Below are 16,201 nucleotides of genomic sequence, written 5' to 3'. Positions count from 1 at the left end.
CAACACCTCGAGTAGGCTATTCCACTCATGCTGCCAGTTACAGTAACACTTTGAGTAGGATATGCTACTCATGCTGCCAGTTACATTACCAACACCTCGAGTAGGATATGCTACTCATGCTGCCAGTTACAGTACCAACACCTCCAGTAGGCTATGCTTTTCAGTGGGAATCTGTTGACATGGTCAATATTTGCCCGACTCCCAGTGTTTGTATGATGTGTATCCAGGGTTGGGAAGTACATGTATGTATTCAGTATTCTGTATGTATTCTGTATTCAGAATACAGTATTTAAAATACAAAATATGAGTAGCCTAATTGTATTCTATTACAGTGACAGTTTAAATAGGTGGTATTCTGAATACAGTTACAGTACTTTCTTTAAAAATAGGATACCTACTTGAAGGGAATACTTGTATTTGTTTGTTTTGTTTTATTTGCTCTTGGGAGCGGCTGTGGCTGTGGCTGCAGCTGTGGCTCAGGAGGTAGAGCAGGTCGTCCACTAACCAGAAGGTCAGTGGTTCGATCCCCGGTTCCTCCAGTCCGCATGTCAAAGTGTCCTTGGGCAAGACACTGAACCCCAAATTGCTCCCGATGGCTGTGCCAGCACCCTGCGTGGCAGCTGGTCGCCTTCGGTGTGTGAATGGATGAATGTAGGCACATTGTAAAGCGCTTTGGATAAAAGCGCTATATAAATGCAGTCCATTTACCATTCTCTAAAATTCATAATTGAGCATGTAAATTGTGCAGTGTAGCTACCTGCCTCCCGACAACCCTGCTGCTGTACTCTGGTGGATTAAATGTTTCTTTAAACGGTATCAGTTCAATCAGGAGAGACTAGATACCAGAGAATGAATAAAATAATATTTATTACAATAGTGAATGAATGATGATTTACAGAAAATATGATGAGAATTAGGTATTGTTAATAATCTTTGGCGCTTAGACACCACAGGGAGATATTGAGATAGAGCTGCATCAGCCATGAGCAGAAGCCAGATAGATGCCCCTGTAGAGTCTAGATACTGGTGGTGGTGATGGTGATGCCTCTCCTTCTGAAACTGATGAGACTCTTCAGACTGAAGAATCTGATGGGTCTGTGAAAACTGGGTGGAGAAGGGGAGGTGGAGGGTGCGAGACTGTCAGCAGCAAGGTTGGGAGGCTGAATGGATAGAAACAAGCATATTTAATAGGACAACAGCCATGTGATAGGCTTACGATGAGGGGTGAAAAGCAATGTGATAGGCTTACAATGGAGGTGTGTGGGGTGAGAGGTGATGTGACGCTATGCTATTGGATAATAGACGGGCTTCTGTGCAACGTCATCTCATAAATGCGCGCGCATCACCGGGGTAGAAAGCCACTCCATACCATAGACTGTATGCTCCACACACTCGTTTGAGTTGACTGCCGCCTCGCCTGGAAAGCAGAGGAGAGCAGCCGAGCGCAGTCAGGCGAGGCATCAACAAGTCGAACACCCCCGACGGCACACTCACTGCTGCTTTTCTTCTTCTACAGTTTTGTTTAACAGCGGTTTGTAAACCAATTAAAACATGCGTTAGCGCCACCCACACAAACTGCTCAAATGACCCAGCCCTTCAGATTACTTATTTTATTGTTAATGTAGGCATTACAGGTGGTATTTATGTAAAATGTAGAGTGACAGCTTGGAATAGATATAAAATTGAAGTTTCTACACTTCACTGTGGGTTTGTGATGCACCTGTGTTGAACCAATGGGTGATCAGCTCGATGCGTTTCTCGTCATCCTCTGTCCCTGCGCGCGCACGCACCCACTAATGTTTGTATACAAAAAACCCGTCTATAGAGACCAGGCGGCAAACAGCTGATTATTCAATTGAAGCCCAGAAGTTGAGCATGTGAGCAGATTTGAAGGGGTGGAGAAAATAAGAAGTGAACTGAGGAAGTGTAAAGTGCAAATTATAGTCTTCCTGACTGAACTTACGTTAGAACTACATTTGCAGGCCAAAACATTTGTGTTTTCATACTTGCATACATTCTTGGAGCTACCCATCTCAGAACTGCCTTTCTGAGACATACGATGTAACCCATTTTAGTGCCTTAATTCACATGAAATCGCTACAACAATTAATTATATAATCAATTTCCAAAGATAGGACATGAGTTTTGGCAATCTTGCCTCTTTTCAGATCGCTGGCAGGCCGAGCTATACAGTATGGTCGATGATATTTAAATATTATAGAACGTAACATTTTCCTCACCTGTGTGCAAATCCTATATGTAGGCCTACTACACTGAGACTGTTTGAGGGGATTTCTTTTAACACAATTAAGAAAAGGTCTCTTTTGGAAAACTAATGACTGTGAAAGTTGGTGAGGTGGCCACATCATAATCGTATGTTTTGTTTTGTTTTACTTTTGACTTGTAACACATTGGTTCATCTTCGTCTGTGTAGGAAAAAGCCTAATCTAAGAACTAAGATGCTATCACAGAGCTACTGACATTAGAGCTACGTCAACTAGTCACTAGCTGCTATAACGAATATAAAACTCCAGTAACTGTGAATGTTGGGGAGGAATATTATAAACCTGGGGTTTTCAAAGTCTGAGACTCTGGGCCTCCCCTCAAATGCTTGGACAAAGCCCCCCTCGGCCTCCCCCACCATGATTATGTTATTTGATCCCATTGCCACTCAACAATTGAGCCAAGTTAGCCTGATATTGCTGTTGACATACTCAACATTACACCAAATACACAAATAAAAAGGTCTATCTGAAGGCATGTATTTGTTTCTGACTCTGGGAAAGTGGGAAAAACTGTAAACCCCCCCAAAATGACTGTACAGTATCTCTCTTTAACGAAATCACGCACATTTAGGATATTCTATGTGACCTCTTTTTGATGACTTATGTAATAACTAATGTAATACTTTTTCACTGCCATTCACTGAGCCTCCCCTGAAACTGTTTGGAGGCCCGCCTCCCATTTTGAAAACCCCTTTTATAGACAAATTAGAGATGGTTTGACGTGAATCCATTAAAGGGTGAGAAACGTTGATGTTTATTTTAAACTGCCTATATTGCACTTTTATGATGGTCTATAAGCAGCCTGGTGACGACACTAACAGGTCTTAGTCAAGATTGTGACAGATTGTGGCTCCGTCTTCCTCTCTCTCTTAAAAAGAAAGCTAGCTGATGAATAGCGAACTTCAAGCTAAATTCACACCTGTTACCACACTCGCATTCAGGGAAATGAGAAAGATAACAAAGTAGCCATAAAAAAGTTGATCTGGAATGAAATGATGAAGCAATAGCAGAATTTCTTAAAATTTACCCCAAACATCAATTTGGACTCAAGGATGAACTGATTAAATGTTGGTGGTCAAAGGTCAAAGTTCAAGGTCACTGTGACCTCATGACTGCCCATTTCATGCTCGTTAATGTGATCTCTCAGGAACGCCTTGAGGGAATTTCTTCAAATTTGACTCAAACATCCACCTGGACTCAAGGATGAACTGGGTAGATTTTGGTGGACAAAGGTAAAAGTTCAAGGTCACTGTGGCCGCATGTCGGTCTGTTCCCTCAAGGAAGGGGGGGGGCTATGTAAAAGGGTCCATAGCTAGGGATAAGAAGGTAGATAGGAAGGTCGTAGAGAGTAGGAATTTGAGGGGTGGTTAGGGGGAGAGGCTAGGGGGTGTGGGTGGTGGGAGGGGGCATGGTGAGGGAAAGGGGCGGAGCTAGGGAAAATTGGCCGTAGAGGCGGTTGTAGAGGGCCGCATTTTGAGGGGTGGCTAGAGAGAGTGGCTAAGGGGATGTGGGTGGTGGGAGGGGGTGGGGCTGGGGAAAAGGGGCTGTAGCTAGGCGATATGAAGGTCCTAGAGAGTAGGGATTTGAGGGGTGGGTGGGGGGAATGTCTAGGGGGATGTAGGTGGTGGGATGGAGCGTGATCAGTAAGGGGGCTGTGCTAGGGAAAATTGGCTGTAGCTAGGGATAGAGACAGTCCGCATGTCTGGGAACGCCCACAAAATGTTAAACGGCTGGCGCGCGAGTGGGGTAAGACCTTCCATATACTGTATCTCATAGGCTGACTCACCAAAAGACAGTGCTGCGGCTCTAAACTACAGGTTTGGGGGTTCTAGAGCAGAACACAAGACGTCTGCTCAGATGTGCGTTTACTGCGGTGGTTAAATCCCCGATCGTGTCTGCCTGGGCTGGGTTATCAGCTAAATTCTGACTTTGCTGAATGGATAGAACGGGAGTTTTTACCCCACCGTGACCACGCCCCCAGCCAGGCTGAGCCAGCTAACCCAGCGTCTATGACGAGACGTGGCCTCAACCTATAGGAAGGTCGTAGAGAATCGGAGTTCGAGGGGTGGTCAGGGGGAGTCGTTGGGGGGATGTGGGTGGTTTTTGGAGTAGGGGTAGGACCATTTCCCATGTTGAAAACGATTAGCCGTGTTGTTGAGGTAGTCCCAAACATTGCCTAAAGTGCCATAGGCTGTATGGCCACACCACTGCGCTGTGGGCTTCAAGGTATTTGTGCTTCTATGAGTCTGGACAGACATGGATGTAGACTGCTCACTTGAGTAGACAGTTTGAAACCGCAGGGTGCCATACGTTTAAAATGGCTGCCATGGGAATAAGGTGAATCATGAATTTATTTTCAGGTCCCTCCTCGATGCTTCTAAATAAATTAATTTAGTTTTAACATGAAAATCAAACATTGGCTTTTTTTTTATAAACTCAAAAGACTATTTTAGCATTCTTTTCTATTATAAGAAGCATACGTTGCAGTTGTCCTCGCTCATATTGGCAAGACTTTCTCTAGCATTAGTCAGTCATTGACGTACCAGTAAATGTTTATAATAAGCTTATTTTATTCTGCTTGCAAAAGCACAGCCTGCGTGTGTTCAATCCTGTGAGTATATGTGTAGACAGAAATAGACAGCCACCCACATATCATTAGGGAGATGGGGAGAGAGAGGGAGAGAAAGACAGTGTGACAGTGTGGGAGAATGTAGAGGGCTGCAGCAAGCATGTCGTTTACAATGAGACGCCACAGCCACATGTGCAGTGTCTCATATTTTAATACAGTATATTAAAACGGTATTTATCTATCATTCTTAGAGTTTGTATTTTACCTGTTTGGAGTGCTAAATGAGTGGGGCTTAACTGCCTGCCACCATATCAATGAATTGACCGTGACATAGCAACTTATTTGACCCTATGTGAATAGCTTTGATGTGAATTGTTTTGATGTGAGTGGGAGGTGTAGAAGCTATTTCATCTGATTTCTCTTGTCATGTTTTTGGTGTAGATGGAGCTCGCCCTCTTGTGGGGTGTTAAGAAAGTAATTGCTCAGATGTTCTGTACTAAAGCTGATAGCATATACAGTAGAAGAGGTAGAGCTGCCATCCTCTCACTGTATCTAACACCTGTTTCATCATTCATGATGTGATCATATTCAGGTAGGCCACCACTTGGCTGAAGTATTTTTCATTAGAATATTTAACCCTCATCCTGTCCCTACCATCATATTTGAACATACAATAGACTACCGTCACAGGTCCCTGGGGCCCCCCAAGAATAAACTACTGTACCGTAAGAAACAACCATTAAAAGCACCTGTGAGATATGACAAAAATATAAATAAAAATCATAGTTTGTTGGTTCCCATTGTGTGATGGGAGAGTAACCCATGCGACAGCAGCCAGCAGGTTAACTTGATGTTGACAGGGCTAGTGAAAACTGTCAGCTATTCTTATCTCAGCACAAGCCAGACAGTCAGCAAATGTGCTCCCAGCTCCTCAAATTGAATATGTAGGCAGAGACAGGCACACACACACACACACACACACACACACACACACACGCACACACCCACACACGCACACACACACACACACACACACACACACACACACACACACACACACACACACACACACACACACACACACACACACACACACACACACACACACACACACACACACGTACGTACGTACACATGATCAAGTCAAGGAAATAACAATAACACCATCTCTCATCCTGTCTTTGCTTCTACCTTTATTCTCTCCATTCCACGCACTGTCTATTTCAGTCCATTTGATTCTCTGCTCTGACCCTCCTGCCTGTAGGAAGCTGCTGGACGTGAAGATCATCGACGATGAGGAGTACGAGAAGAACAAGACTTTCACTATTGTGTTAGAGGAGCCTATTCTGCTGGAGGTGGGACAGAAACACGGTGAGTAAACCACACGGCCGTATGGTACCACTGTCATGTCAGCAGCAGTGTGTGTGACTCTTCCTCATCACACGACGTGGTATCAAGTGAGTTTGCTTTGCATTTGCTCTGGTTCATGTTTTATTTAAATTCTTGGAACGGAGCTGGCTGCTTGCTCAGGTGGTTTATATTCATAAAGGGCCTCTGAACTCGGGGCTAATTTCAAGGTTGGTGAGATTGATCACTTTGATCTCCTCTCATTAAATGGAAAGACTGAATGTGGAATGTGGAAAGGGTTTGTCTCTTCGGTCCATCTCATGGACAGGTTTTATACTTGCGGTGTCAAGTTGTTATTGCTGCACATTCATTGTTATTTATGGTTAGTTTATTTCTCCGCACATACATTTTTACTCTTGTTTAGAAAATGCACTGTAATGTCTTCTGTGCATTTGGATTATCCTTAAAAATGTGGCACCATTGCAAAAGAAGAAAATAACATGACTGGGTCCAAATTTGGTATTCTGTATGTTCAATATTGCATTTATATCAGTACTTGTAAGGGTACTTTCAATCCAAAAAGCTATAGGCTATATAAATGTGTAAAAAGCTTCATCAGGCAATATTTGAAAAACATAAATAATTCTGTCCTCAAAAATTAACTTTTTTAAGCAAACATCTTATGATGACTCAAAACGAACCCATACTGTGCACATCTCAACACTCAACTCCCCATATGCCCATGGAGAATCATATTAGCTGATATAGGGATATTAGGATGTATCCCCTATATAGAATAATATTAGCTGCCTTTTTATGCCCAGGAGATACTAATGACAACAAGAAAGAGGTGGGACTGGAGGACGTGGCGAAGATGGGCTGCCCTGTTCTGGGAGAGCACACCAAGCTGGAGGTTGTCATTGAGGAATCATATGAATTCAAGGTAACTCAAACACAAGCAGACAGTGTCACCTTCACCTGTCACACTGACTTGAACATGTTTTGGAGCAGCTTAGCTAACGGGGGCTGCTGAATGTCAGTGTTTCATTCATTCTGACAAGAGCCACTTGCTCTTGACACAGTGGCTCACTGGGTTTGGGAGAGACTGTAACAGATAGACAACCCTTACACCCTTTTAAAGGCAGTATGCAGTACTGTAGGAACAGCATGCCAACACACAGGGCACCATAGCTTTGAATAAAATTAGGCCAGACTGTATAGTGAGGTCTGCAGAATGAGGATTAGGGCCATGTAAAAAAAAAAAAAAAAAAATCTCAGAATTCTGAGTACAAAGTCAGAATTCTTTCTACTCCGAATTCTTGACACTTTCCAAACAATTTGACAGTAGGTCAAATTGTTGTTCATTTGGCTTACTCAAAGATGGGCATGAATGATGGGCTGATTGTCGTGTTCATTTTGCTTTCGCTGTCTTTCTTTGCCACCGAAGAACACAGTGGACAAGCTGATCAAGAAGACCAACCTGGCTCTGGTGGTGGGGAGCAGCAGCTGGAGAGAGCAGTTTGTCAGTGCCGTCACTGTCAGTGCAGGTGAGTCCCATGCACAGCACTCCTGAAGTGACTCCCCCTCACAGCCAGACCTGTGGGAGACAAGCCTGCAGGCTAGATCAGCCCACCAGCTGCTTCTGTCCAGCCTGACAGTTCTGCACAATGTTGTTTTTTATGCCTCACAAATGCAATGCTTCCAGTTTCACACTGCTGAATTCAAACAAAAATAGCCCAAGCAAAAATAGACATTTTATTGAATATTAAAATAGGGGCTCCTCTTGTTGGCTTCACTGCTACAATGCTGTTTGCTCATGAGCTTGAAAGTGAACTTGAATCCTTTAAGCCTGTTTTTATATATGTTGGCGATGCTGTGCTTATTTTGAGAAGCGCATCCTTTGAGGCTAGTCTCTGTATTAAAAAATGCATGACATGGTGAATTCTTCATCTGGCCGACCCTAAAAACTAATTGGCCTCCGCTGCCTGAACAATGAACTTGATGTGAAGAATTGATGTAGATGTAGGCAGTATGGTGAGCCCTCTTCATCTTGCCCTTTCAAAAGCCACTCTGAACCTCTTAGATCTGCAAACGAAGAGCTGCATTGCAAAATAGTATTGTGTCATTTTCTGAATATTCTCTCCCTTCTCTCTCTCTCTCTCCCTTCTCTCTCTCTCTCTCTCTCTCTCTCTCTCTCTCTCGCTGAACTCATTTAAGTTTGCATGCACATCATATATATAAACTGAAAGTAAGCCTACAGTAGATGGTAGTAGATTATCTTCATGCCCCTTTCCTCTTCCTTTGCCAGGTGATGACGATGAGGAGGAGAGTGGGGAGGAACGTTTGCCGTCCTGCTTTGATTACATTATGCACTTCCTCACTGTTTTCTGGAAGGTTCTTTTTGCGTTCGTGCCGCCCACCGAGTACTGGAACGGCTGGGCCTGCTTCTTTGTGTCCATTTCCCTCATTGGCGTTCTGACAGCTGTGACCGGTGACTTAGCCTCGCATTTCGGCTGCACGGTGGGCCTCAAAGACTCAGTCACTGCTGTGGTGTTTGTGGCCCTTGGCACTTCTGTTCCAGGTGGGTGTCTGGCCATCTATCAGCTCTCTTTATAATGTCAGTGTTTTGTCTCTTGGAAGTTGTGCTACCTCTGAAGTTGCCTCTGTAATAGTGACAACTCATCAGATCCTCTTTCTCCACAGTCGTCTTTACAGCTGTAAAGGAAAAACATATTTTATTTGTTATTTTTCTGTTGCCTAATTGTAGTCCTATTTCACTGTTTTCTGAACAGGTTTTTCTGCCACAGAGAAACAACACACATGTGACTCTCAATCCATATTCAATATGCTTTTTGTAGTGAAGCCTAGATATTTTAGTATCCCACTCTCTGCCTATTTTGCCACATATGGTGAGTACCCACCATTGTCCTGTAGGCCGCTAAATCTTTCCGCTTGGCTTATGTCAGAAGTTTTGTTGGTAATTGCCCTCCATAAATCCTGAGGGAGTTGCAGTATCCTTATCCTCATCTTAATGGCTAATGTGCAGCTGGTAGATATCCCATTATGCTTAGGATCATTATCAATACAATTTATTTTGGTGGGCAGAGATGCTCTGAAGCTTTTTATGCCTCCGCCGGCGATAGCCGAGCTGGAGTCATTATGGTTCCGTCCGTCCGTCCGTCCGTCCGTCCGTCCGTCCATACCGGTCCATACGTACTGTACGTCCGTCCGTCCGTCCGATGTTCGTTAGCGCGATATCTCAGGAACGCCTTGATGACATTTCATCAAATTTACCTCAAACATCCACTCAAGGATGAACTGATTCGATTTTGGTGGTCAAAGGTCAAAGTTCAAGGTCACTGTGACCTCACGAACGCCATTTTCAAGCTCGTTAATGCGATATCTCAGGAACACCTTGACGGAATTACGTCATATTTGGCCCAAACGTCCACTTGGACTCAAGGATTAACTGATTACATTTTGGTGGTCAAAGGTCAAGGTCACTGTGACCTCACAAATGCCATTTTCAAGCTCGTTAACGCGATATCTCAGTAACGCCTTGGCGGAATTTCTTCACATTTGGCTCAAACGTCAAAGTCTGGACAGACATGGATGTCAACTGCTCACTTGTTGGCGGAGGCATATACCCATGGTGCAGTCATTCTAGTTATCTACATTTGTTGTGGTTAAGTCACTCGTCTGTGTTTTAGAAAGTGACTGACAGTGGCATTTGCATTGGTTTAATGTCTTATAAAACAAGTTTTTGAAAATGCCTCTTGCCACAAACACATTTTTAGCACAATATCTTAAAATGTGAAAATAATACATTTTTACATTTATTTTTGTTCAACTCCTTCCTTTAAAGGGTGGGGGGGGGACTCAATTTAGGGAATTTGAAAACACTGAAAACTGTTAGGTGAAACCACAAGTGGTGGAGCACGAGACACAAAATGGAAGGTTTACGTGACTGACACCTGTGAAAACCTGATTTCCACATACAACAAGAGTCGCATTTCAGTTTCTCATGTTTTGCCTCGTGCCTCTCTTCTCTGTATTACCACAGACACATTTGCTAGCAAAGTGGCAGCCATCCAGGACCAGTATGCCGACGCCTCCATCGGGAACGTGACGGGCAGCAACGCGGTGAACGTGTTCCTGGGCATTGGGGTGGCGTGGACCATCGCCTCGGTCTACTGGAGGTCCAGGGGCAAGACGTTCCACGTGAACCCGGGCTCGCTGGCCTTCTCTGTCACCCTGTTCACCGTCATGGCGGTGCTGGGCGTGCTGGTGCTGCTGTATCGCCGCCGGTCCGGTGTGGCGGGAGGGGAACTGGGGGGCCCACGGACTGCCAAGCTCCTCACCCTCTTCCTCTTCGTGTCCATGTGGTTCGTCTACATCCTGCTGGCCTCGCTGGAGGCCTACTGCCACGTGCCTGGCTTCTGAGAGAGAGAGAAAGAGACAGCTCCTCTCCTCCTTTTTACACTTGATTAATTCACCGTGTTTTGTCTCTGTTTTTGTCGATTTTCCTGAGCGTTTCTAAATATTTGTATCATTATTTACTCTTGATACCCGCACAATATCTGGTTGACTTTTGAACTTTTGAACTTTGCTACTGTCCACTTCTTCTTCTTCTTCTTCTTCTTCTTCTTCTTCTTCTTCTTCTTCTTCTTCTTCTTCTTCTTCTTCTTCTTCTTCTTCTTCTTCTTCTTCTTCTTCTTCTTCTTCTTCTTCTTCTTCTTCTACTACTACTCACTTTCCAGGTGATATGTGCCACTGGACCTTTATCTAACCATTGCTATCAGCTTAAACCAAGGGGCAGACATGGTGACCATTAAAGTCCTCTCTGACTTTAATGCCCCCCCCCCCCTTCCCCCCCGTGGGCTTATTTGAAAATAGTCAGCCAGGAAATTCAACTCGTTTGTCTTTCTGTTTACGAGAAGTGGCAATTCAGACAGGCTTTATAAAGATTCCTTGTATTTTGGAGGGAGTCGTGAAATGAAAATTGACATGTGCATGGTGCGACATTACATTTAACCAACATTTATACAAAAATAATTGTATTACCGAGGCAACAGTGATCAGTAAAAAAGAGTGTTTATTTATTACTAATCTATACATCGGTTATTCATTGTATATCATGTAAAAGATGAACATGTGACAGTGTGTGAGAGTTTTGTGAGAGAGTTGGTGTATTTATTTTTGCACGTATACTGATTACGAATTTTGTGGTAATATCTATTTTATAGTACTGTACGTGATATTTTGATATGGCTGTTAATGTGTTCTTGTACATGTGGATCGCAGCTAAGCACATAATGGCCCCTATCTTCCCACTGGCCTTAGGCGCTAAATTGGCATTAAACGCAAAAAACACACTTTGCGCCTGCCTCGGGAAGATAACATCATGTTTTTAGGACCCGAAATGCGCTTTACGCCGAAGAGGCGTGGCGCAGTGCCAGAATAGGCCAGAATGGGCGTTTCGGCCTTAAATACCGGCCTAACGCTATCTTCCCCCCTGGCGGTAATTTAGCGTTTAGCGCTTTTCAAAACCAGGCCTTATTCAGTGCACCAGGGATATTATTGTGCGTAATTGCATGCAGCTCTCCTGTGCTCTCCCCCCCCCCCCCCCCTCTCTCTCTCACTCCCTCTCTCGCGCACGCCAGACAGGCACAATGACGCGTGATTTCTATTCGCACATAGGATAAGCAATAACCACGCCCTGTGGCGCCGGGATTGGCCAGGAGCATTGAAGTTTGGGACTAAAGCACCTGGGGTTTTTCATCTTTTAAAATAAAGATGTTTAAAAAACTATTGATTGTTACATTTTCAGTGCTGTAGGCTACCTTTTCTCTGGGTAAGAATTGAGCTTGAAATTAACGATAGATACATTATATTATATGAGCTATGAACATGAACACAACACCGTTTATATTATTGCATGTTTTTGTAGATTGTGTACATTGTGTAGATTACAATTATTATGCTTATTATTATTATTATTACTATGCTAAGGAAGGTAGGTGACCATAATTCATTTCAATGTCCGCTCTCAATGTCCGCTCTCGAAATCGCTGTCCGTTCTCAAGAGTTGGTTCATGAAATCGCTGGGCTGCGTGCCCTCCAGTGTTGCTCCTGGCCAATCCCGGCGCCACAGGGCGTGGTTATTGCTTATCCTATGTGCGAATAGAAATCACGCCACAATGACCGATGAAAAAAAAAGTTGTTATACCGTAGTTTTGAGCCCCTGTCATTCAGAGGCTGTTGCATCATCCTACCTGTGCAGTGGGGGAGAAGAAAAGGTAGCGAGAGAAAACTATATCATTCTGCCTAAACTTTCACCAATCTAATCTCATCATGACATCCAGGGATAGGCTATATTTTTCTAGCCGATGCGTTTAGAACATTCTTTTCACATTGATCTTGCTTTAGTGTAGCGTATTTACATGCTTGCTGTATTTAAACTGCAGTGAGATTGGTTTGAGAAGCATAATAATATGGAATAATATATATGGGGGAGAGCTCAGAGCGCTTAGGTCGGGCTTTTCTGACCGGATTGGATCGCTCCGTGGAATGGAACATGAAAAGGACATTGTGATTCGTTTACTGCACTTCTCCAATGAGCACGTTGTGAATAATTATACGCTTAAAAGGCGTGGTTATAATGCTTAAGGCCGCGTGTAGCGCCAACACGAAAATATCGACAGCGCCGGTCCACGGCCACTAATATGGGCTGCGCCTGGCGCTAAGCGCTAATTTAAGGCCAGTGGGATGATAGAGCCCAATAGGTCTATCACTGCCTGGTGCCCGTCCCGGAAGGTCAGTGACTCTCTCGTGGGTGCCATGTGGGACACAGCTAGCCCAGGTGCTCTCCAGGCATTCAAGAGCCTTTTTATTCCAGGTGCGACAAATCATTGAAGGCCAGAGATCCTGCTTTCAATTGGGCTATGGAATACAAAATTCTCTGAGCACATTCTGCGCGTGCGTGTGTGTGTGTGTGTGCGTGTGTTCGTGCACACACTACTCTTCTGTCTTCAGCACAAAATGGTGAAAGGCATGGCTTTATTATCTCATCTCGCTGCGAGTACGGGCGGTTATGACAACAAGTCTGTACTCCTGTGTACCAATACGAGAGGAACACCATTTTTCCTATCTTTTACACTGAACTTTTGAGCATTTTTCAAACAGCATATTCCAACAACATGACTTTTAAAAAGCACAGCAGAGAGCAAAGGGCTCGCTTTTCCAATTAATGAAAAGTTTTGTCCTTCTCATGGCACAAACAATGAGCAGGCCCATTCATTTGAGATCACAGACACATGAAAGAGAAGACATTATTTCCTAAACTGGCAGCGTCTCCTTGTGCTGCAGCAAGTGATATTAAGTTCTTTTTTTAATTAGAATGTGTAGAGCTATATTATATTGTAACAGTATTACAGTAGAGGTATTCTTTATGAACATTTCAGCTTTAATTTTATTGATATGCACGTTTAATGTTTGAAAAGTGGAAATAAACGTTGATTTATTATGCTACCTTATGAGGACTGTATGTCTTAATTCCACAAAACAATGAATACTCTGAAAGAGAGATGTGAGGGTGTCGCCAAAGAATACAGTACGGATACCAATGCTTTGATTAAAATATAGCTATGTGTCAAAATCGTAAACTATCATATTATTTTAGTTTGATTCAGGAAATAAAGGGCATCAGAATAGAATAGTGCAAATGAATGCTAATAATGCAATTAAGGCTTGAAGTATACTGTGAATATATATATATATATATATATTTCATATATAAATATATTCATAAAAATATATATTTAGATTTTATTTTATTTTTATTTTTTCATTAGTTTATATATAAACCATTTACTGCTTGGCCTGCAATAGTGTCACCCAGGAAGGATGACATCACTGATGACATCATCATGGATGACATCACTGATGACATCATCACTGAACGTATGCCTCAGCCAGGAAAGATGACATCACTGATGACATCATCATTGATGACATCACTGATGACAATTAGGGCAATCACCTAATTAAAAAATCCGGTGTAAAAGCTCTTTACACCCACTGAAAGTTTCAGCCCGATCGCATGTAAAAACGGCATAGCTGTGGCCGGACAAAATTCTGCTCACACGCATACACACACACACACACACACACACACACATGCACGCACGCACGCACACTTCTCATTCTTATTATAAGGTTATATATATATATATATATATATATATATATATAGTATAAAATTAAAGTTCCACTGGCATTTAATAATCAATAAGCTGTAATTGCATACACATAATTAATTGGTATAGGTTATTAGTCATAAGACATCTCATACATGCAGACATGGACAGACACTACAGACAGACAGCATATCTGTCATGGCATTGAGGAGATTTCTTCCCTCTGCTCAAACCTTGGAACAATGCATCATGTTCCATAGACACATACACACACAGTTCCAACGCCCACACATTCCAAGTTCATCCCTCCTCTCTGTTTCTCTCAGCCTCCCTGAGTATATAAGTAATCCACGTCAACTGTCAGTCATCACTGAATATTCCGGACTCTGTATGCATATCAATATGTATTTACATTAAGATTCAGTCCTCCTCTAATGCAGTTTAAAGGAGAATGTTATGGCTTTAAATATACTTATAAGACACTTCCTGGACTCTTAGTTTCAATTCATTTGGTTTATATAAGCTGTTTGAATCATTATAATGCGGATGAGGAATGGTGAATTCCATTCTACAACAACATATATATATACATAGTGTGTGTGTGTGTGTGTGTGTGTGTGTGTGTGTGTGTGTGTGTGTGTGTGTGTGTGTGTGTGTGTGTGTGTGTGCGCGTGTGTGCGTGTGTGTGTGTGTGTGTGTGTGTCTGTTTTTCTCCTGTCTACTTTTTCTCCCTCAAGTCCCCTTCTGTGCTCCGTACTTGCCCAGGCAGCACCTTGACTTGGAACATTTTAAAGTTTGTTTATTCCCAGTCTACCTGCCTGTCTCTACTCTGTAAAGTGGCATGGGAACAACAGAAATCCGACTGCAGTTTATGACCGGAGGCAAAGGATTGACTTTGGTTATAGCCTGAGGTGGAGGAGGAGGCTCTGCTCAACAATGTATTCGGTCAATATGGAATCTGTAATGCCTGTAGAAACAATCAAAACATTCTCATAATCAAATTAGGGCAATAATCAGACTATTGTGTAAACATACTTATTCCCCAATAATTCCACACGGCATCTCGTGCGCTACACGCGCTCGATTCCTAGGCTCGCCCGCTGTGTGGTCTCGCCCATCCTGCAGCTCGCCGAGCTGTCCCTGCAGCTCACATACGCAGCTCGGCCACAGCTCGGCTGCTGCGTGGCCTTGCCTGCCCTATTGGCGTGCGAAATGTCTCCCTCTCTCTCTCCCTCAGTCTCTCTCCCCCTCTCTCTCCCTTAGTCTCTCCCCATCTCTTTTATCTCCCTCTCCCTCAGTCATTCTCCCTCTCCTCTCTCCCTCTTCCTCAGTCTCTCTTCCCCTCTCTCTCCCTCTCCCTCAGTCTCTCTCGTGAGCTTCAGACTGATGACATCACTAATGACATCATCAGTGATGTCACTGATGACATCGGTGCACTATAGCCTCAGCCTTAGGGCAATCAGCCGTAGGGCAATTCATCTGCCCTAATTACAAATTCAGGCTCTGTCAGGGTGCTCTTTTCACCCCCTGAAAGTTTCAGCCCGTTTCTGCGCACACACACATCATAGTTGCACTAATATGACCAAGATAAATTCCTGTATATTGTTATATGTGTTCAATAGCAATCTCACTTAAAATACTGATGCAGCCTTATGTGGATTATGGTACTTAGCTGTCTGACTGCAGGACTCCACGTCTCAAGTATGACCTAATCAAAGTAACATAATTATATGAAGGTCCCATGGCCCATGTCTCCATTATCATAATTACATCAAGACTGGTGTGCACAGCCCTTGGGTTGT

The 16,201-nt window shown here is 43.4% G+C and overlaps 1 protein-coding gene across 4 annotated transcripts in view; it reads left to right on the top strand.

The window, feature by feature from the left end:
* slc8a4a (solute carrier family 8 member 4a) overlaps nt 1–10,644 on the top strand; it is a gene marked incomplete at its 3' end in the record, with an annotated part of 33,496 nt that extends 22,852 nt beyond the window's left edge. Inside the window, exons 3-7 of one of the 4 annotated variants that reach the window (XM_083638610.1) lie at nt 6,119–6,225; nt 7,026–7,144; nt 7,649–7,748; nt 8,510–8,782; nt 10,265–10,644. In XM_083638610.1, the coding sequence (XP_083494736.1) occupies nt 6,119–6,225; nt 7,026–7,144; nt 7,649–7,748; nt 8,510–8,782; nt 10,265–10,644 (979 nt within the window). Of the gene's footprint in view, nt 1–6,118; nt 6,226–7,025; nt 7,169–7,643; nt 7,749–8,509; nt 8,783–10,264 lie in introns of all 4 variants that reach the window. The other 3 variants (XM_083638609.1, XM_083638612.1, XM_083638611.1) reach the window with 3 other exon arrangements.
* Between the last annotated feature and the right edge of the window lie 5,557 nt (nt 10,645–16,201).

Source organism: Poromitra crassiceps (assembly GCF_964638095.1).
Source record: "Poromitra crassiceps genome assembly, chromosome: 1".
NCBI classification, from domain to species: domain Eukaryota; kingdom Metazoa; phylum Chordata; class Actinopteri; order Beryciformes; family Melamphaidae; genus Poromitra; species Poromitra crassiceps.
The sequence above is the reverse complement of the archived record's forward strand: the minus strand, read 5'-3'. Positions and strand labels throughout refer to the sequence as shown.